We start from the raw sequence: 23479 nt of genomic DNA, 5'->3' as shown, positions 1-23479 counted from the left end.
GAACAGTCGTAAAGGCATGGGAACTAAAAGATGGAGGAGGAAGTCAAATTGATTGATTGAGTTGATTATTGAAGTTCAGAAGGATCAATAAGACAGGACTCTAAATAAATATCAACAGTATTGAAACTAGCTATACATAATGACACTGTCTCTATTATGTAAGATGATTGTGAGTAATTGTTTCCTCTAATTGTTAACCTTTCATTTATTAGGAAATTCATGAAGTCAGGGTTAGGGTTAACCCTAACCCTAACAGTTAAGGTTAAAGGAATACTCAACAGATAGTTCAGCTGAACGCTGGCTCTTTGCTAGCCTTGCTACAGTACTCAAGGAAAATCTGGGATGGTTCTCATTTTCTTCAACAAACAACAACAAACTCTTTTTCATGGATAAATCAAGATGTTCTAAAATGGTGAAATAATATTTTCTCTCAAGTTTATGCTTTAAGGTGTTTGAGAGTTATACCAGGGAGTCAAGTAATTCTGACTTGAGGTTTTCTCTTTCTAAGGAGCCACCACTTCCAAAGCCATTTTCAGTGATGATGTAACCATATTAACAAGATAATCAACTTCTATGGGAATATGTCTTGGAATGAAAATGTCAGGACTTCTTTAGCTTCAGGGCAGGGATAACTCAGTAGGTAAAGTTTTGGCCCTGTGATCGGAAGCTCAGGGGTTCAATTCCCCTGAACAGCTACCCTGAGGTACCCCTGAGCAAGGTACCGTCCCTACACACTGCTCCCTGGGTGCCCAGTGGCAGCCCACTGCTTCACTGAGTGAATGGGTTAAAAGCAGAGAGGAATTTCCCCACGGGGATCAATAAAGTATACATTATTATTATCCCAGAAGCTTATTCAGTTCTAAGAGCAATTCCTGAAGAGACCCAGATTTTAAACCCTATGAGAGTGTCCCCCCTAGCCACACTTATTCAGTGTAGCTAGAAGATTTATACAGAAATACTGTGGATAAATGTGCAACATATCTACATCTGCAGGAAGATTCTCAATGAATTACAGTACATATGCAGTAGTGAGTGGTGCAATGCGGAAGAAATGATATGCATGTAACTGTCCTGTGTTATGAAATTTGGAAGAAATCTCAGAAATCTCTCAAAATCTTTTAGCTGCAAAACTTTTAAGTGGCCCACAGAATCTAAGCGCTGTTGTGGGCTCACCAACACCTGTGCAGTGTGTGTTGTGGTGGCATTGAAGGATGGAGGCCCTGGTGTTTGTTGAAACTAGCTCTTGTGACTTGGAATGTCACCTCTCTGGTGGGGAAGGAACATGATCTAGTGTGTGAGTATGAGAAATACTAGCTAGATACAGTCAAGCCTCAATGCATGGCTTGTGCTTAGGAACCAAGGGAAGGGGTGCCGGATTCAGTTCCTGAGTTGCCCTCAGTCAGAGGCAGTGAGCAGAGGTGGGTATACTTGTATACACCTGGCTCCTCCCATTGTCCTCCCATCACCCCCACTCAGATGGCTGCCCCTTGTTGAGCCTGGTTGAGCTGGTGGGGGGTTTTTTCTTGACAAAAGTGACTTTCTACTGCCCCACTGTTGCCAAGTTAATGCATATTAGATCATTAAGTACTTAGTAATTGTAGGATTAAAGAAATTATTTTACTGCTACTGTTCATAACCATCATCTTTATCATTGCATTAATCATCATTTCATCAAAGTATTTATTGAAGCTGTTGGCATTATGTTATAATTTGTATTACAGGTGTTATCATAATCACATTAATCTTTATTACAGGTGCAGTTATAACCACTTTAAACTGTTGAGTTTAAATTTATAATCTTAAATGCTTATATGCTGATTATATTGGGTTATATAAGAAAGGCCCAACTCTGAGTACAGTCTGTGCCAAAAGTCTTGACAGGAAACTGCATGCTTTTGCAGAGCATGCTTTTGCACCCAGAAACTGAAACTAAGCAGAGTGTAAGTGACGTGGAGCTTAGAAGGTTAATCTTACAGTAAAAATAGTAGTTGAGCAGAGGCCTGAGTGTATTCAGCAACCTGCTGCGTTGGAGTTTGCTTGGTACCAGATGACTCAGAATAAGTCAGGAAATATACTTCTAAAATGTCTTTGTTTCCTCGGTAAAGTGTGCATTTTTTGGTTGTTCTTTTGAGGAGCTGTCTGGATGAGGTTTTGAATAATCAGGTTATTCATTATTATCTTTTATTCGTTTATATTCTTTTTTTATTAAGCTTTGAGTAGTGGCATTTAATTAAAGCATTTATTCAATATATACATATATAGTTTTAGTTAGATTGTTACACATATGAGAGTGGCCTCTGTCTGGTTGTGAGTTTTAGTAGGCGAGGTGAGAGGTGAAACAGAGTGCCAGCAGAATTGACAGTTTTGTTGCAGAGCATGCATCTGAGGTTTTGGAGAAGCAAGAGCGAGATGAGCTACAGGAAGCACCTGGCTTGGAGGCGAAGAAAATGTTCTTTTCTGACTGTGTCACAGGTCGTCAACAGAACATTTGTGGTTTTGAAAGTTATGCATGGATGTATCTGCTTGACGCATGAGGGGGCGTCATAAATAATACCCTGATGCTATAAAAACAACTGCTTGTGTATTATTGGGCGGAGATCTACAGCTGATGTTTTGCAGTGTTCATCTCCCCACACGTGTGTTCATTAAAATCATCGTTTGACCTAACCCTCCTGGACCAGTGTTGTGATTTTGGATTCCTCCTGTATCCCTCCTCAATATTTGAACCCTTAACATAATCTAGTAAGTCGATTTACAGGTGAAACTGTACATTTGTAAAGAAATGTGCCACGATATATGAGTAATGCATTTAAATATTTATTCATGCTTGATATTGTCATGGTCCTGGGTCATTTTGACCCAGCGTTTTGTGTTTCCTTGGATTTCATTTTGTGTTTTGTGTTTATTCTGATTTTGTATTAGTTTAGTGTTGAACCTGGAGTTTAGTGTTTTATCAGCCCTACCTGTGTCTGTCCTCGGTGCTCTGTTCGTGTCCCCGTGTTTGTGTTGTAAAACAGTCTGTGTGTTTCCTGTTTTACTTTGAAGGTTCGTGTCTCATCTGGTGAATTAGGTTCAGCTGTGCTCCCCTCCTGTGTGCCATTCCCTCATTACCTTCTGTGTATTTATAGGGTGTGTCTGCCAGTGTCCCTCGTTGTGTCGTTTGTGTTCATCCTCCGTGAATCCTCGGTGTTAATCCGTGTCTCTCTGCTCCTCGCCGAGTGTCCTCCTTTTGTTATTAGTTTCCCCAGTCTAGGTTTGTTTAGTTCTGTCCTGGCTTTGGTTATATTTCACTGTAAATAAATCCTCATTCGCATCTCCCCCGCCATCGGCATCTTGGGTCCTCATTCATTCCACAACACGACTGCTGCCCCAGCCGTGACAGATATTCTGCTTCTTTGGGTTGCAGGAATTTTCCTATTGTATTTGATGACTACCACCAGGACTGCACTGCTTTTAACAGGGTCCAAAGAAACAGGTAAATAAGATTGCACAGCAGCAACCTGTTCTGAGTTTGTTTTTACCAGTTGCACTTTTGCATTATGTGTAATGTAATTTAGGTCAGTGATCAAGGAAATGGTTTTGTGATTTGTACTGACACTGCAACAATACAGTATCAGAGTTTAAGGGAAATCACAAATCACCAAATTTAATTACTGTTGTAAGAATTTCATGAATTTACAGGTGATTACCCTTTTAGTTCTATACTTGTTTTTACAGTTTTATTGAATATTGTGTTGTCACACCCTGTGTGTCTCAGGGGGTATCTCTTTTACATATCTCTGGTATTTCCTGCCTCCCTCTGGTTCTATTTCCGGCTCAGTCTGGTCTCGGTGGTTGTTTATTTTTCTGTCTTTGTGTCATCTGAGTGTCCCGTCTTTTGTTACTGCCTGTTTTATTTTGGTGGTCTTAAACCTCTTGTGTGTCATGTCTAGTTCTACTTCCTCTTTCTAGTTATCTGTTAGTACTTAAACCTTGTTCCCAGTTACTGTATGTGTCTTGATGCTTTCTCAATCATCCAGGTAAGTAAATCTCCAAAAGTTGATTCTGTTCATCTGAACGTAGCGTTTTCAGTGGGAGAAACGTATCGTCACTCATCCAAGTGACTTCTTCAGTCTCAGCTGACTGCAGGTTTCCCCAATCTTATAAACAGTACATTTGCATATTGACCGAAACCAGCCCACTGAAGGAACAATGGGCTGGGAGGGCAGTTAATATGCAATAATATCATTAATATGCAAATTCTCATGACCATTGATCAACAACCACTGATCAAAGACCACTGTGCTCTAATTATCCTTGACAAACTGAACCTCTGTGTTGATATTGTTTGTTTATATTTCAATAAAAAGGACAAACTAATCTCTTTAGCGCATTACCACTTCATCAATGAATCCCTGAACTGGTATGAGGCTCAGAGCTTGTGCAGATTGAAGTACAATGACCTGGCCACCATAAATAACATGAATGATGAAAACCAGCTGATCAGCACACTGGGCAGCAATGTTTCAGCCAGCTGGATTGGGCTTTACAACGGACAGTATAAAAGGTGGCTTTGGTCTGATGGCAGCGGCAGAGCAGACTTCACCAAATGGAGCCCTGGTGAACCAATCAACTCTGGAGGCATTGAGTCATGTGGAGAGATGTATGCTGATGGCTTCTGGAATGACGCGCCATGTGGTGTAACCAAAGCTTATGTGTGTTACGAAAGTAAGTAATGCAATTAAAGTAATGTAGATAAAAACACACCTTAAAAACAAAGTGATTAATATTAACAGCAACTCTGAGATCTTAGGAGTTCGTACTGCTTAATCTGAACTTAATTTGTCTAATGATTTTAATATAAATTATTTTTGATACTGATAAAGGTTAGTTTATATTAGTTATTTATATCTAAAAACAAAGACAAGAAAAAGTCATTAGTTGACTTGTAGACATGTTAGTGGTGTCATTCTGAGGATTTTATTCACCACTTTTGGTCCACTGAAACTGAAATATCTGGATGGATTACTATGAAAATTGAATATTTTCAAAAGGATATATTCCTGGATATATCTGCAAATTAACATTAGAAATAATCTCATAGCCAATCAATGGTGGGGAGGTTCAGGAGGCTGCTACCCTTAAAACAAACTCGAGAGAGTTTTGTTGAAACATCGTTAAAATGGTTCAGAACACGAAACTACAAATCAAAACAGGAAAAAAAAAAACTAAGCGATTCATGGACAAGAAAAGCCGTCTGGGAACTTTGAGCATATCTACTAGCTTGAACAGGAATACTCACAAAAACAATACATCAGCCTCTTATTGTGTAAAAACTGATGTGTTTTTCTTCTAAAAAAGATATCCATACAGTTTAACTCTTGTTAAATAGGCTGTAAAATCATTTATATGCAGATTAGCATATGGCTAAAGGAAATAAAAAGTTCAGTTTGTCAACTAATATGTGATCAACAATGACCGACATAATCCAACAGCAGTGGAGCACATTAGCAGCACATAAACAAGCAGAGTTTTATAAAGCAGGAAGTAATCTACTGACCAAAATAATAAAGTGCATGCCTGTGTTTATCACCAGAAACATTGTGACCCTGCTGTTAGTACACCTTTTGTATCTCTTGTATGTGACTATGACTTTCCTTTTACTCCTGTCTTTTTTGTGTGTCTAGCTCAGCAGGATGGCAGCAAGAAGTATGTGCATTACTTACAGGGACAAACCTGGCCGAGCAGTCAGGATTTCTGCAGACAGAAGCACACTGATCTGGCATGTGTGCATTCAGAAGAGGAAAATGTAGCGATTAATACACTAACCTACAGAGTGTGGATGGGTCTGTTTAAAGATTCCTGGGTCTGGTCAGATGGAACAGAAACCTCCTTCAGGTATTGGAAAAGAAGTGGAAGTTATAGTGGAAACTGTGTTACTGTGGAAGGATCACAGACGGGACTCTGGATACCAGCTGACTGTAACCAGAAAGCAACATTCATGTGTCAACGAGGTAAGTTCCGAAAACACAAAAATTAATATGTTCATTGATAATGTGATCTACAGACGTTTTCTATTTTTTATATTTTGGCATGAAAATTTGGTTTGGATCTCACTGACTCCACTACTTCCAGCTTACTCCTGCAGAAGGTACAAACGCAGATTCGTGGGCCACCATTTCTTAATTGTTCCACCAGGGGAAACTGGTTGTGCAGCAAGAGCTCATAAAACAACAGAAAACATCACAACAAACAAAAACTACCAACAGAAAAATAATATCAGTAAGCACTACACATTTCTGTCACTCGTGAACAAAACAAAAGATACTTGAACTCCTCACCTGGGGTTGTAATTCATCCAAAACCTGAAGTAGGTTCTCCACCCTCTTCTAGCTGAAAACCGTGATCTCAGACTTGGAAGAGCTTATGGTTAAAAAAAACCAACTGATGACTGAGCTGTGACTGAGGTTGTCCTAATGCTATGTTTACTTGAAAACCCTTATCCTTGAACATGGTGTTCATTATGGACGAGCTGTGGTTGGCACAGAATTGTAATAAATAAATACCACTTGGACTGGGCAGGAAAGCATGGCTGCTGGGATCACTGGAATAAACAAATCCCTCCAATGCGATAAGGTGGGAATTAATGGAGGGGCATTTTGACCATGAGATTACATGTATAAATTAATACATTTTAGCAGACCAATGTAAGCTGACATAGCATAGACATCAGCTTGTATTGACAGTTCGGACTTCAAAGTATACACCAGTTTTTAAATTTTAAAGTCAGGCCACTAAATCTTAAATATATATTTGCAACAGGAGACCGTCTGTGATGTCATATATGTAAAGTAGATGCACAATGTCGAGTGACAAAAGTTCTGAGTCATCCTTCAAGTGACTGTAATTACACACAAAGTTCTAATAGAAAGGTGGATTTCACTTTGCAAATTCAATAATATTTAGTTTGGATCTTTACAAGTTTATATATATTATTTACAGGTCTACATATCTAATTTTTAAGTAACTATTTTTAAGGCTTGTTTTTGTTTTGTTGTAATGTAATACTAACATAATATGTAATAAATAGAGTAAATAGAGTGGGTTTTTTTTGTTGTTGTTGTCTTTTTTTTTTTTTTTTTTTTTTTTTTTTTGTAGGGCTTGAGACAAAACAAATAAGGATGATTTTCCATTCAAACAACCTCCTGTAGTTGACTGCAGCCATATTCAAATTCCTTCTTGGTATTGCCAGGACGTTCTGCAGCCAAGAAAAGATCACATAACACAGATAACTAAGCATAATGGCATTTCCTTGAGCCTTTAAGACAAATTCTTTCACAGTTATGTGTTAGTGACTCTATTAGATATGATGGCAGCTGAAACCAAGCAGGGTAAACTAAGAATGAATCATTTCTGGGCATAATGCAGCGTAACTAAGAGAGGACTCAGAGCCACCTGATGCAGCCCTAACTGTATGCTTTATCAAAAAGGAAAGCCTAATCTTAAAAGTAGAAAGGGTGTCTGTCTCCTGAATGCAAACTGGGAGTTGGTTCCACAGAAGAGGGACCTGAAATACTCTAGGAACCACAAGAAACCCGCAATCTGAAAGTTAAGTATAGCTCTATAACAGAGCTTAAGAAGAGTCTGGCCTGATTCTCTTACAGTATAACAAACATAATAATAATAATAATAATAATAAATACAGTAACAGTAACATTAGTTAGTGACTAAAAAGCCCTGGTGACTTTTCTCTGTTTCTCATATAAACCATTTCAGTGCCTCATCTTCAGCTGCAGGTCTGAAGTGGAGACTGCAGGTCTCTTTTGGGAGCTGGAACAGGCCATGTCAGAAGGTTTCTTAAATCCAGTGGCTCGCTTGGAACCCCAGTCGAGTAAAAAAGTACCTGTTACCAGGTACTATCACCTAACAGAAAACCCTAAAAGCCGTGTCAAGCTGACACAAGTAGGTACTGATAGAAAAGGGCTACCACTGTTTGTCTTTCTCTGCACATGTGCGCTCCACAAGTATTAATTCTCAGTTTAGATTTCTGTAGGTCTTGGTTTTCAGTGTCTTTTGTACCTTATATTCCATGTTTTGGATTTTCATTACCCGCCAGATAAAGTTTGAGTTTACCACAGCCTGCCTTTTTTTTTTTTTTTTTTCCATTAGTACCTACTCAGATCAACTTGGCATGGTTCGCAATGGTTTTCAGTGTTTTCCATTAGGTCATAGGTACCAGGTACTTTTTAGTACCCGTGGCTACAAGCAATCCAAGCAGATACTAAAATGTGATGTAGTCAAACTGCATGCCACCAATTGGCTGGCCAGTAGCGTCACTTGATGAGTCGTGAGAGAGTCTCGTTCATGAAAACTTAAACCACCATTTTTGAAACTCGACAATGAGGGTCATGGCTACAAAAAACAATGTGTTTCTCTTTACAGGATGCTGACTGCAGATGTGACCAGGAGGTTTTACTGCAACATTAGTGGATAAAGTGGTTTGTAGAGCTGATGGATGGAGACAGATTTTTTGAAGATTCTTTCTCACCTCAGTGAATTTATTTACCCCATAATTGTTTGACAGCTAACAGCTGATGGACATTCTAACCTGAGTTATTAGGTAAATTAAACTTAATACTCAGTTAAAGCTTAGCTTTAAAAACACTGGATGTTGTCCCAGTTAGCCTTAAGTTGTTTTGTCATGATATTGTAAAAGGAATACTTTTACAGTATAATATTTAGGTAAAACATGATTTAAAAAAAAATGCTAATAATACTTGTAAATCATTTTTTAGTTTTGAAAAATGTGCCTTACTACGGAGCCCCGCAGGGGACATGGGAGGAAAAAAAAAATTAAGACAGACTCGCAAAAGTTTTAGCCGCATTTTTAGGCCGCCAGCTCGAAGCCAACCGGGAGGTCGAGGCACGATGTGCCGGGAAAGCGGTGTTCCTCCCAGCTGTAGTAGGTCTCGACCTCCCGTTAGCTTCGAGCTAGTGGGTGTCAGATCTCCGAAAACGTCTCGCAAAAGTTTTGCGAGATCCCGAGTTAGTTTTGCGAGATCTCGCAAAAGTCCGTCTTAATTTTTTTTTCTCCCATGTCCCCTGCGGGGCTCCGTACCTTACACTGGTTTGCATATTGCTATCTAATGGCTTTACTTGGCAAATATGAACTTTTTAAAAATTGAATCATTAAATTGTATCTTTCTGCTTCTACCTATCAGTAGAATAAAACACATTTATATTTGTATCCACACTGCACACTGGTAACTCCATTACCTTGGTAGTGCATTTTGAGTTCCTAATACATATTTATGGAGGCATTTGGTCTGTCCACAATAAAATTGATAAAATTACTCTCTGAATGTTCAACCCTTTTGTCCAGAGTTTTGTTTTGGCATTTATTTGTGATATTTTTCTGTTTTTGTAAGCCAAATTTTTTCACATTGTTGTATGTAATATAATAAAATATTCTTTAAATATCTGAAGTGATTTTTAGACTTGCCTGATGATGTTGACACTAAAAATCTCCGCCTTGTGAAACTAGTATGTAAAACTGTTATATTACACTTCATTCATAATTAGAATGAATTAGGAAAAAAAGAGTAATTTATGTTTGCAGTCTTATATTTCTAGAAACAACTAACAGCTTTTTGTGCTAGTTTAAGTGGCGGACTCAGTTTTTCTCATCATATTCAGACAATGCTGTCATTAAAACATTATGACCTAAATACTGAAGTGAGCTTAAACAAATTCAAATGATGGAAATGGTTTCCAGTAATGTTTAAGATAAACAAACTATATGCATATGTCACACCTGATTTGCAACAGGAAACAGAAAAAAATGACTGAGTCATGGTTTAAGTGACTAACTCCAAACAAAGTCTACTTCTAATTTAAAAGTTTATTTAGATATTATATGGGCATTAATTTAAATTTTAAATCAATTTCATGTAATTTCTTCAAATTCATTTTGTTTTGTTTCTTTCTTGTGAAGATGCTTTGAATCAACAGAAAGTTTAGTCTTAATACTTTTTTAACTAAAGGTCTTGATATTTTTATTTACATTAAATAAATATTTTACAGTTGTGTTTACAGTAAAGTTGATAATAAGTAAATACAGTATTTTCTTACCATCTGCATAAAACATGGCTCACCACCAACCAAAAAATAAAGTTATATATTATTATATTAGTGTATACAATGTCTGAATGTTTGAGCACAATTCCCTAATTTGTGGGGTTGCTGAGAAAACAAATAAGGACAATTTTCTATTCAAACAATTTCCAATAACTTTCTCCAGACATATTCAAATTCCTTCTGGGAATGGTGTTTATGTACTTTGTCCTTTTGATGGCTACTCCCACGACTGCAACATTTGTGATAAGGTCACATACAAAAGGTAACTAAGGATAATTTCCAGTGGAAATCTAGTGAGTGGCAGTTCTCTGGCTCAAAATGCCTTTTTACTTTGAGAGGATATGAAGGAAACAGTAACTCAAATCAAAGTAACATTGGTTTAAGTTATAACCAAGGTATGCAGAACAACTGAGCTGAACACGCAATATGACAAATATTGAGGCAGATTTGCTACAGTAGCAGACGATCACACTGTGTCCCTCCTTTCAGCTAAGGTGTAGAACCCGAGACTGAAAATCACGCGAGTCCACCAAAGTTGGATGCCATAAGATTGGAAAATATGTTGCCAGGTCTGACGAGATGATTTCTAATGCAACACTCAGATGGCAGAGTCAGAATTTGGTGTAAACAACATGAAAGCATGGATCCATCCTACCTTGTATCACTGGTTCAGGCCAGTGGTTTGATGGTGTGGTGGATATTTTTTGGGCATAAAATCCACAGCTTCCCCCACAATAATCATTTTCAAACAACACTGATTACCTATAGATTATATTCAGACATTCAAATAATACATTCATCCCACTGGATCATGATAAATACATTATTTAATTTGAACTGAAAACATGTAACTCAAACATGAATTATAAATATGTGTGAACATCACAGTTTTATGTTAATCGTCATGCCAGTGCAGCTGAAACTACCAACCATGAACCCCCCCCCCCGCAAAAAAAGAAAAACAGTCACTTGAAAGCAGTGTAAGGTGTGCTTTGTTCTGTTAACCAATTATCATGAAAATCCAAACTTACAGTCATTTAGTGGTCATCTTTAGAAGATCAGTGTTCATAAAATAGCATATCAGTTATGATTCACCTCGTAAATCATGGCACCCTGCTCTCCTCCTACATAAATTGTACATTATTTTATGGTCTTTATAGTTTGTTTCTTGTCTTATCTCAAGCAAAATGAAGTTAATTTAGTTAATAATGGTCTGTTTCATAGCCACACTGAGTAGTTGCAAATGAGTATAGGAGATAAGAATGACAAATGCTCAGGTGAAGTCTCAGTTCCACAAACCAGTGATTTAGGTCATGCTAACTACAATTTTCTGCAGTCAAGCCTGCCTGTGACCTTTGCCCCTTATACAAACTTGTAAAACTTGTAAACTTTTGTTCTGGTTCCTTGTGATTGTAAGCTTCTGTGCCATTAATAAATCACTGAAATGCTTATGTGCAGTTTGTTGTCTGCCTGTCCTTTTCTCTTCTATGGTGTACACATGACAGTTCAGGGTTCTTTTTATACAGAAATACTGAATATAAATATGCAACATATGTCTACACTTGCAGGATGACTCTGCATGGATTAGAGTACATGTGCATCTTATTGAATTTGGAAGAAAACTTGGCAGTGAGAAAACCTTGTAGCTGGGGAAAATTTTTAATTTCAGTCTGGATCTAACCCAAGGCATATTACAGATTCCACTCTTCTATGGATTAATATTTTTAATTACCAATGAACTGTGGGGATTCATGTGTACTTTTCTGAAGTCAAGCCCAGTGAACTTTAAGCTCAACACTATTTAACTATTTAATACACTGCACTGCTGGTGTAGCATTTCTTAGAACTGACTGAACTAAACTGAATTCTTCTCGCAATGTGTAAGGATATAAAGTAATAATGATGCAGGTATTGATGATGCTAATAATAAATAAGAATGGATATGATGAAAACAAGGTCAAAAATCAAAGATACTATGAAGCCTGTTCTGGGCTTTTGGTTAGTTTTGGCATAGAAATGAATTGTTATCATGTCATATTGAAATATAATAGACTTTTTCGCACAGTAGTTATATATTTAATGTCACCAGTGCAGTGTCAACTACAGTAATTCTCTACAGTGCTGTTCCATTGCTCACCAGTGGAGGGAGAAAGACCCCAGTGTCTGTAGGTGTTCTGGCAATCAGTATGTTATGGAGACAAAGATCTGTTTCCAATGCGGGGACCTGTTGCAGTCTAAGACCAAAAAACCATCTCCACATGAGAAACTGAGCACAGGATTTGTCACAATCCAGAGTCTGGTGACTCCATGTTTATGTTTTGTTTTCTTATTTATTTCTCATTTATCCTTACTTGAATATTGTATATTGTATATTGCATAGCTTTCTTGTTATATGTAAAATTGTATTGTATTTATTTAAATTTTTATTTTTAATTATTTTATTTGCATTTTTTAATCTAGGGTTTGAGAGTAACGAAATTTCTATTCTCTGTATGTCCTGTACATGTGGCAGAATTGACAAATAAAGTTGACTTGACTTGACTTATAGTTCTGTGATTTAGTGGTTTTCATGGCTTTATCTTTTGTATTTCTAGTTTCCCCTCATTTTTCTTTAGTACCTTGGTGATTTTCCAGCCCATAGGTTTTGCCACTGTGCCTACCTTGTGTTCCTTGTGTTACATCTAGTGTCCTGGTTTCTATGTTCGTGTATTTCCTGTTCACATTGACACGTCCCGTGCCCTGCATCAGTGTTTTCAGTTTTGTTTCCCCTTTGTCTCGTCACCTCTAATTATGTTCAGCTGTATCTCCCTCCTCTGTGCCATTTCCTTGTTTCCCTCTGTGTGTGTAAATACATTGTGTGTGTTTTCCTCTGTTCCTTGTCGGATCGTCTGTTTGTCATCTTCAGTGTTTCTCCTGCGTTACCTCTGTTCATCTTTCCCTGTGTCTCATCCCTCTGTTTGGCAAATGGTAATGAGGCCCTAGGGGACTTCAATCACACTATTAACATCTAATCACCTGATGTCCAGCCACACCTTGTCATCCTCTCTCTATCTGACGTTTCCTCACACATTATTTAAAAGAAAGTTTAAACTTTAAAATCACTTCATTAAATTTTCTTCTTTTCCAATTTAGTATATTGACAAATTGTTCTGATCTTTGAGAGGAGTGTTTATCTCTGTCTTCCATTTTGCTAATAAAAGTCCAACAGAAAAGCAGCGCTGGAAATTCATTCCCCCAGGAACCAAGTGGAAATCCAAATCTTTATAAAGTTACAATCCTTAAGGAAACAGTGAAAATTCTTGGATGTTATAAACGAGAATGAAAACAATGGAAATCCAAATTAATATGAATTTATAATTAATTTATAATTTAACATAGCAAAAAAAAACATAAGCAGAGAATAAAACAAAAAATATGAAACTAATTTGTAACATTTGAATATTTAATCACATTAATCGCACTTCATGTTTCATTCAATTAATGCCATTTTACTTTAACTGGGTTTATCATTAGATCAGTCTCACATGAACATTCATTTCAACATTTCTTTGTAATTCAGTTACAGAGGAATACTTTCTCCTCACTTTTTCTCTTCAAACTTTTATGTTTGCTGATCACAACACATTTAATATACTTTTTTTTTGTGATCAAATCAAACATGTTAAAGTCAGAGATCAGTGTCTTCTTAGAGTTTCGCTCATTCCCCCACTTTCATATATATATATATATATATATATATGATTAAGTATCTGCTGATACTTAATATGATTAAGTGTCAGCAGATACTTAATCATATATCACTTAATGATTACAAACAGCACAATATTAAAATTTGATGTTCTTGATGTCATAAGTTCTAGTTAGACTTGCCTGAAGACTGTGACTGGCTCTTTAAATATCTTATGGCACACCTGTAATCAAATACGTTTCAGTGTCTTCATAAATGCTTTGCATAGTGTTTAAATAAAAAGACCTTCAGATTTACAGGAAGCTTTAGAAACAAAACAAATTGGTGGACTATATCAGGGATGTACTCAGGTATGTCTCTGATTATAAATTATTTTTATAAATCAATTATTACCTTTCTTTACTTCTTGGTACTTGTTGTTACTGGTTACGAAATTTAGTTTTAAATTGTAAATGGATATGCTGTAGTTTAGAAAATTGAGTTTAAGGTTGCTGTTTTGCTTCTTTTCTTTCCAGACTATTTCTTCTAAGCTATGGGTCATAAAACTCTCATTTGTGCAGGTACATCCAAGCAGTGAAAAGTCATTTTTTGTCAATTATTTTGAAGAATGATAATAAAAGAGTTAACTAAAAAGTAAACAATGTTTAACTATGTTGCAGTTCTACTCTTAAAAACTCATTACAAGAGAAAAACACCCAACATTTGCATTATTACATTAATGATGTTTGTTGTTTTTGTTTAAAAAACATTTGGTGAAGCCAACCAATAAATATTTTACAATTCTAGACTGCACTCATCCAGGTTGGAGAACAAATTCTCAATAACAGATCGGGATATTTGTGCAGGCCATGCGCTGACTTTATTAGGTACATCTTGCTAGTACCAGATTTAAAAACCCATTTGCACGACTCATTAGCTCTTGGCTCTTTGTGATGGAGCAGCAACCTGTCCAGAGTGTAACCCGTCCTTCCTATGAAATATGAGGATGTATGGATGTTAAAAATCACCTTAAATTATAATTTTGAAAAATGCATTTAAGATAATTTCAGTAATAAGTATAAAATGAAATCATGTATTCTTTTTTTAATTAAAGGAACATTTGTTAGCATTTGCAAACACAGTACCCCAACTTTTAAATGCTTAAAACTTTGACCATTAAAAACTAATTATTTTCATCTCTTAAAACTGGGTACCCTCTAAACATTTAAACACACACACACACACACACACACACACACACATTTTGAATGAAACAAGGTTATTTGAACAGACAGAAAAAACGGTATTATGAAATGAAACCAGTTATAGGACGAGACACAAAGCATATCTTTATTGTGTATTCCTGTTGGTAGGTTTAATTAGAATAGTCAGGTTTGTAGTTATGCATGACAAACTTGATGCTCGTTGTTGATGCAGTTTGTCTGTTTTCATTGAAGAATGAAAGGTTAACCTGTTGGGGTTTTTTTTTAGTACATCAGCAGTATCACTTCATCAATAAATCCCTGACCTGGTATGCGGCTCAGAGCTTCTGCAGATTAAAGTACACCGACTTAGCCACCATAAATGACATGGATGATGAAAACCGGCTGATCAACACACTGGGCAGTAACGTGACATCGTCATGGATTGGACTCTACGATGGACAGATCAACAGGTGGCTTTGGTCTGATGGCAGCGGTATAGCGAGCTTCACCCAGTGGAGCCCTGGTGAACCAAACAACTCTGGAGGCATTGAGTCATGTGGAGAGATGTATGATAGCCTCTGGAATGACGCGCCATGTGGATTTGCCATGGCTTATGTGTGTTATGAAAGTGAGTAAATGACACACTGATTTTTGTAAATGTAAACTGATGTAATTACACACAGTTATCAAAATGAACAAAACTTATAGGAGTTTAATATGAATTATTTGATCATGAATTGATAATGCTTATATCTTAAACTAGACAGGAAGTCTTCATCTGAGTAGCACACAAAATAATGGCATAGGCGTGGTTCTTTTAAATGTATACATATATATGAATACGTACTTTACACAATCTAAACAATTGAGGGCCTTTTTTAAATATAACCCCCCCCCCCCACCCACCCACACACACACACACACACACACACACACACACACACACACACACACAAATAATAATAATTAAACAAATCACACTGAAGAGAAAGTCTTTAAGAACTTTAAGACCAATTCTACTAACTTCAAAATGAATACTAGTATTTGTTTTAACATCTCATTGTGCAAAAACTGATACTTTTCTTAAAAAGAAGTCATTAAAGTTCTAATTCTGTGTCTATAAGACAATGTCCTTCTTATATGTATTCAATTCATTCGATTTATAAGGAAAGTTCTGGTTGTTATCCAATGTGATTTTTTTTGACGTAACAAAGCAAGCCTAAGTTTGCCATCAGTATTTATATGAACAAATGTCATGGCCTTGCTAATCATAAATCTGACTCTAAATCTCTTACCTGATTTCTACTTTTCTTGGCAGAAAAAAGATGTCTGACTCCATTTTACTTATCTGTTATTTGTTTTTAGTTCAGCAGGATGGCAGTAAGAACTACGTCTATTACACACAGGGACAAACCTGGCAGAACAGTCAAGATCTGTGCATGTGTGCATACAGAACAGGAGAATTTAGCGACTGGTGCATTTTTCAACTCAGTGTGGTTCGGTCTGTTTAAAGATTCCTGGTACTGGTCAGATGGAACAAAGACCTCCTTCAGGTACTGGAAAAGAGGCGGAAGTTATAGTGGAAACTGTGTTTCTGTGGAAGGATCACAGCAGGGACGCTGGATACCAGCTGACTGTAACCAGAAAGCAAGATTCATGTGTCAAGGAGGTAAGTTCCTGAAATACAAAAGTAATAAATTAGTTCCTAGAAAAATGTGATGTTTTTAATTAGGTGTCAGAACTTGGATAGAAAAATAATAATATTCATAATAAGGATCGCAATCAACACAACAGCTTTCTTCTTCCTTTCCTGGATGTAAGAGCATGCATCAAGACTGTCTTAATAATGGCTGACATTATATTTCTGTGTTTGTATTCTGCAGGTCTCAAGCTAAAGAAGATGGTCATAAAGATGAAGGTGCAGTCTGATGTGGATCTCACTGACTCCACTGCTTCCAGTCTACTCCTACAGAAGGTACAAACATAGATTGAAGGGTCATGATTTCATTTATGTTCCACCAGGGGAAACTGGTTGTGCAGCAAGAGTTCATAAAATAACAGTAAACACAAAATGAACCAAAACTACCAACAAAGAAATAATACCAGTATGCAAAAAGTCTTCAGTAGAGTCAAAAATACAATAAGAGTAATATTTTCCATTAAGCACGTCAGAAGCACTTATTTATGACCTCATGAACTCATCCCTGAGATCTTGCTGTCTAGCAAGACTGTCAATTCTATTTTTATACATAATACATTATGGTCTGTATGCATTTGTTTTTGAAAGCAATAGAGACTGTTACTAAATATTTAAATTCAACACTCAAATAAGTCCAACTGATGATTTAAAAATGTTTTAGTTATTATAGTTTTCTGAATGTTACACAGACAGGTACAAAGCTGTATGGTAAATCTGGAGAGTATGTCAAACAATTATTTTTCTTTGATCGTGTTTTTCTTTTAGTTGGAAACAATCCTGAGAGATCAAGGGGTGACTGATGTCCAACTTAAATATGAACGTGTATTTCAACCTCAGTTGAAGACCACTGAGAACGCGGGTACGAGAGGCCTCCCTACAGGGAGCATATATCATGCTAAGTTTAATATGAAACATACCAATCATTTTTGTGCAAAGTAATTTAGTTAAAGAGCAAACAAACAATCAGTGAAAAGGTTTTTTTCCTCTCTTTACAGGATGCTGAGTGCAGAAGTGCCAATGTCGTTTTACTGCAACATTAGTGGTTATAGTGGTTTGTAGAGCTGATGGATGGAAACAGATTATTTAAAGATTGTTGCGTTCCCCAGCAAATTTATTTACCTTATACTTGTGTAGTTCATAACAGCTGATGTAGATTCTAACCTAAGTTATTAAGCAGAGTAAATTTCTTACAAACACTGGATTTTGTCTCCAATTTCCCCCTTAAGATTTTTGGTCATAATATTGTAACTATAGATGGGAAATAGTTATTATGTAATAAAATATTAAATATTGCATTAATTTGAATTCAAATTCAAATCACTGTCAAACTTTGCAAAATAAAGCACTTAAACGGCAATGTCCAAAGCACTGGAAGACACATTTTTCAAAGATCAGCTTAAAAAAAATGTATAATAAAAAGTTTGCTTCTTCCAGTCAGTCAAAAAAAATATTTATAGTTGTAACCAGACTGCTCTATTACCTTGCTAATGAATCGAGACAGCCACCTCTCTTAATCCATGTTTATGGAGGCATGTGGTCTGTCTACAATAAAATAACTTTCTGAATGTTGAACCTTCTTATCCAGTGTTTTTCTTTGATATTTATTTCCATGCAGTCCCCCACACCAGTTCTTGTTTTGCTTTTTGACCTTTGATCCAATATCTAAATCAAAAAAACATATATGTATATGTTTTCTTTGTTGTTTTGTTTTTTTAGATATCTAAAGTTATTCTCAGACTTGTCTGATGATGCAAGTCTTAGATTACACTTACAGGAAGATAAATATTGAGAACTCAATCCAACCACAGCATGCAAACTCAACTTGCACTGGATACTGCATTTGTCATATCTTTTATAACATGTTATAAAGTGAGTGAGTGTATCAGAGGGATGGCTAGGGTTGAGCATTTTTAAGACAAAGTTAGAGAAGCAAGACATGTACATAGGAGAGTTAGTGGATATTTTGGACAACTGATGTTGAAGATGGATTTTTTAATCCATTAAACAATTTTTCCCAAAATGGCTTACTTTACATATATCACCAAAACACTGTTTGAGATGACATTATGTGTTGTAACAATTTTTTGTGACTCCTTATTTCAAGACCTCGCAGTAACAGTTCACACTTTTGTTGTACAAACATGGGCAGTACAGAGCATGTCTGCCACACAAAAAGATAGCCCTGGCTTTGACTGTGGGAAAGCATGAATTATATTACTGCACTGGCAAATTATTTCACTTGATTATTGTCTGGATCTTCTCAAAGTATATTTTTACTGATATTTAGATAGACAGTTTTTGCAGTGAAATGCAAATGTCATGGGAGGTGCTTTATATAAAATGCACTTTTCTTTTGAATTTGCAACGGCCTTAATATGGATTTATTCAATTTTTAAGGTTTTTTATTTTTTAAGTTATAATAATAAGTAATTAATTTCACATGATATGCAGAAACAACGACAAAAACACAAGCAAAGTAGAGAGTGGAACATGTGGTAGAGGGTAGGAAGGCTACTTGGGCAGTCCTGCAGTAACCATTATACAGTATATTGTTGAGAAAGGTGGGATTGAAAGAGAACAAAGCCCTCCTGATATACCTCTCATGATATCTGAGAGAGGGTAAAAAGTCTTAACATCCAGCCTCATATGTTAAAAATGATAAAGAATGCTATGACAGAGTTTATCTGTATGTGCTTTTGCTAATAGTTATTCATCTTTTATTCTACATTAAAGTATATGTTTAATTGTGTGTGTGTGTGTGTGTGTGTGTGTGTGTGTGTGTGTGTGTGTGTGTGTGTGTATTCACATGTGGCTGAACTGAAATGGAATTAATAAATAAGTCATGTTAAGTTCAACATACAAAAGAAGAAAATGCAATGAAATTATTTTAAAGTTTAGAAATTTGCTTCATTTACGTGGAATAGTCAGAGAAAGCGAGGATGATGAGGTGTGACTGTACATCAGGTAATTTCTGACTGGAATACTCCCAAGAACTTGGCTCCTGTCCTTACTGGTGTATGTCCACACAGAGACAGGTGCATTATTAGCAAGGTGTATGCTTTCTCTCCAACCGCTCTCCACCCAAAGATCAGAACAAAGCCAGACTTTCTTTCCACGTGGAAAGAGGCGGAGGCACAGGCGAAGCAGGTTCAGAGGCCGACAGCATGGAAAATGGCGGCTGCGAAGCTCCCTGGTAGATGGCCTGGAAGGTCGCTGGTGTTTGTGTGGTTTGGTTGATGGATGAGCAGGCTGTGCTGGAGGTGACCGTGGGCATGCAGGCCATGCTGGACATGGGCATGGATGTGTAGGACCAGACAGTGGAGTAGCAGGCGGTTGAAAAGTCGTTGGTATGGTTGTTGCAGGTGGTGGATGTGATGGCGACATGGCTGCTGCAGGCGGTTGATCTGGTGGTTGAGTGGTAGATGGAGCTGATGGCTGGACAGACTCACCAGAGTCGCCAGCAGAAACAGACTGCGGTGGAATGCTCCAGTTTTGCATGGAGGAATTGGACCACAGAAAGTGAAGGAAAGACTAAAGACTGGGGCAGTAGCAGAAAAGTTGGTTTTGTTTTTTCACTGTCAAGAGATGTGCATTTGAAAGGACCTTTGGAGATATGTCTGCAGATGTCACAACAAACCAAAAGAAGATTATTTAGGTAAGCAACCTGGAAGAACCAAAGTACTTGACTCTGGAGTCTGCATCAGCAGATGTCAAGTGGTGTGTGGAAGCTTGGTGTCATAAAACAACATGAGGTGCCTCAGTTGAGCAAAATGACAATTATTCATTTTGTCTAGTCCCTCTACAATAAATGCAGACAAGACCCTACAAAGTATGAATATACTTGACAGAAGCTCAGTGAAGTGGGACGTTTGTCGTTATTTCTGAGCACAGAATTCTCAGTACACAACTTGGAGGAAGCTGTTAGGCCTGATAACTTTCAGAGAGTTTTGCAAGAAGAAAAAAAAAGTTTTAGGTTTCAGTGAAGAGACACTGTCATACGCAACTCAAGCCTCGCACTGAAAATGGGACATACACTACACAGAATCTCAAATTCAAATTCAAATTCAAATTTTATTTGTCACGTACACAGTCATACACAGTACGATATGCAGTGAAATGCTTAGACAACTGCTCGTGACCTAAAGAAAAAAAGGAAAAGGCTATGAATAAGATAGGAAATAAATATGAAAAATTAAAAAGGGTAAATTTAACTAGGAAGGAATAAGATAAAATATATAAATTAAAGTTGAAAATGAAATAACTGTACAACACAAATTAGAATGAAGGGTAAATTTAACTGGGAAAGAATAAGATAAAATATATAAATTAAAGTTGAAAATAAAATAACTGTACAACAAAATACACAATACACAGTATAGAACTATATAAGAATATATGAAGAAATATAAATAAATAAATATATATATACACACAATAACAGCAGCTGTACAAGTATTAACTGGAAATGAAGAATATAGTGACCAGTGTTGTGCAAGCCACATTGTCTTGTGCAGTGCAAATATGCTTAAAGTGATTTAAGTGATGAAGTGAAAACAATGTCCAGAATGTCCAGTGTGTGTGTAAGAACCATATGTGTGGGTCAGTACTATGTGGTGGTGTGATTGAGAGACCGTATCGCCTGCGGGAAGAAGCTCCTCCTCAGTCTCTCTGTGTTGGTCTTCAGGGAGCAGAATCACTTTCCTGACCTCAACAGAGAGAACAGTCCGTTGTTGGGATGGCTGAGGTCCTTCACGATCTTCCTGGCCTTGGTCCAGCACCGCCTGCTGTAGATTGAGTGCAGGTCAGGGAGCTCGGAGCGGATGGGGCGCTCAGCTGACCGCACAACCCTCTGTAGAGCTCGCCTGTCCTGCATGGTGCTGTTCCCGAACCAGGTTAAGATGTTTCCCGTCAGGATGCTCTCTATGGTGCAGGAGTAAAAGTTCCTGAGCACCTTGGAGGGCAGTTGGAAGTCTCTCAAGCGTCTGAGGTGGTAGAGACGCTGACGGGCCTTTTTCACCACGGTGTTGATGTGACAGGACCATGATAGGTCCTGCGTGATGTGAACTCCGAGGTGTTTGAAGCTGTCCACTCTCTCCACTGGGCACTCGTTGATGACGGGGGTCTGGTAGTTCCTCTCCTGCTTAGTGCTGAAGTCCACTATCAACTCCTTTGTGTTACTGACGTTTAGAAGGAGGTTGTTCCTCTGGCACCAGTTCTCCAGATTCCTAATCTCCTTCAGGTAGGCCGTCTCGTTGTTGTCAGAGATCAGGCCCACCACGACGGTGTCGTCAGCAAACTTGATGATGGTGGTGGAGCTGGTAGTGGCCACACAGTCATATGTGTACAGAGAGTACAGCAGGGGGCTCAGAACACACCCCTGGGGGGCTCCAGTGCTGAGAGTGGTGGAGGCTGAGACATGTCCGCCCATCCTTACTGCCTGTGGTCTGCCAGTTAGGAAGTTGGAGATCCACTGACACATAGATGAGCTGAGTCCCAGATGCTCCAGCTTGGTGGTGAGTGTGGAGGGAATTATGGTATTAAATGCAGAGCTGTAGTCTATGAAGAGCATTTTAACATAATTCCCCCTTCTAGTGTCCAAGTGAGTAAGTGATGTGTGGAGGAGATGAGAGATGGCATCGTCTGTGGAACGATTTGGACGGTAAGCGAACTGTAGCGGGTCCAGTGTGTCTGGTAGTGAAGAAATGATAAAGTCTCTGACCAGGCGTTCAAAACACTTCATCACTACTGAGGTGAGGGCTACAGGGCGATAGTCATTGAGAGAAGCAGGGTGGGGTTTCTTCGGGACAGGAACAATGATGGACTCTTTGAAGCATGTGGGGATCACCGACTGAGATAAAGAGATGTTGAATATCTCAGTGAACACAGGAGCTAGCTGGTATGCGCAGTCTCTGAGGATACGACCTGGGATGCCGTCTGGTCCTGCTGCTTTCCTGGTGTTCACTCTCTTGAAGGCTCTCCTTACTTCATGCTCGGAGATGACGAGCACGTTTCCGGAATCTCTCACATTATCCATTGTCAATACCCCATTACAGAACATGAAGCCTTAGTCAAGTCCATTGACACATTCAAGAAGTTGTATGTCTCCAAGTGGTCTTAAATGGTGTTTCACTGTCCCTTGACACATCTCTGCTGTTCCCAGAGTCTTCATTTCTATCATTGTGGTGAATGGTGATGATGTAGCCAGGTCTCTGTGATGATTAACCCTCTGAGGTCTGGGGTATAATTGGCAGTTTTTGACTACTTTTGATTGTACTTCTATATTTCACCTTTTCAAACTGTTTACCCTGCCTTGTTGGGTATCATTCTTTTCAGCACAACCTCAAATGTCTTAATTTAAAAAGTTGTTTTTATTACTGCAAAAATCAAAAACATGTTTAACAAGTCATTTTAATAACTTGAAATACAAATTAAGATGGAAAATTCTAGAAACCTGCACAATTTTTGCAAACAACAAAGTTATATCCGACTACTTACCTAAAACTGCTGCCAGGCATTTTAACATGATCATTTAAAACTATTAAATGGTCATAATGGTCAAGCAATCGGTTGTTCTGCATCAAATAAGATGCCACACAAATTATTTGTGCCACTACAAAAAATAGTTTTTGTCCACTATAAGACAGAGAAGCACATCAAAAGCCTGAAAGTAAGAGGTGAATCACTCCCCCTGTTTTCCACTTGAAGACAGTATTTACATTGCAAACTGACTTTGGTTGTTTATTGGATCCCAAAACTTCCCTCCTCTTCCTAAACATCCAAATGAACTAAACT

General features: G+C 37.6%; 1 protein-coding gene and 1 pseudogene across 1 annotated transcript; both read left to right on the top strand.

Annotated features, from left to right (window-relative positions):
- Positions 1 to 4460: 4460 nt before the first annotated feature.
- LOC146390739 (lectin-like) lies at positions 4461 to 7781 on the top strand. The gene is made up of 3 exons (XM_084922126.1): positions 4461 to 4707; positions 5667 to 5993; positions 7756 to 7781. The coding sequence occupies exons 1-3, from the start codon at positions 4461 to 4463 to the stop codon at positions 7779 to 7781; spliced, it is 600 nt and encodes a 199-aa protein (XP_084778252.1).
- A 6363-nt stretch (positions 7782 to 14144) lies between these two features.
- On the top strand, positions 14145 to 17690 carry LOC146390738 (C-type mannose receptor 2-like; annotated as a pseudogene).
- Positions 17691 to 23479: the final 5789 nt, after the last annotated feature.

Source organism: Perissodus microlepis, chromosome 3 (genome assembly GCF_051167445.1).
Source record: "Perissodus microlepis isolate ML-2025 ecotype Zambia chromosome 3, ASM5116744v1, whole genome shotgun sequence".
Classification (NCBI taxonomy): Eukaryota; Metazoa; Chordata; class Actinopteri; order Cichliformes; family Cichlidae; genus Perissodus; species Perissodus microlepis.
This window is presented reverse-complemented; position numbering and strand designations above follow the sequence as displayed.

What these genes read in the sequence shown, in the direction of transcription:
- LOC146390739 (XM_084922126.1), top strand. Translation starts at nt 4,461, where the DNA reads ATGAATGATGAAAACCAGCTGATCAGCACACTGGGCAGCAATGTTTCA. An exon ending in AGCTTATGTGTGTTACGAAA is followed by an intron (nt 4,708 to 5,666) that starts GTAAGTAATGCA and finishes TTGTGTGTCTAG; the next exon opens with CTCAGCAGGATGGCAGCAAG. An exon ending in AACATTCATGTGTCAACGAG is followed by an intron (nt 5,994 to 7,755) that starts GTAAGTTCCGAA and finishes AAACCATTTCAG; the next exon opens with TGCCTCATCTTCAGCTGCAG.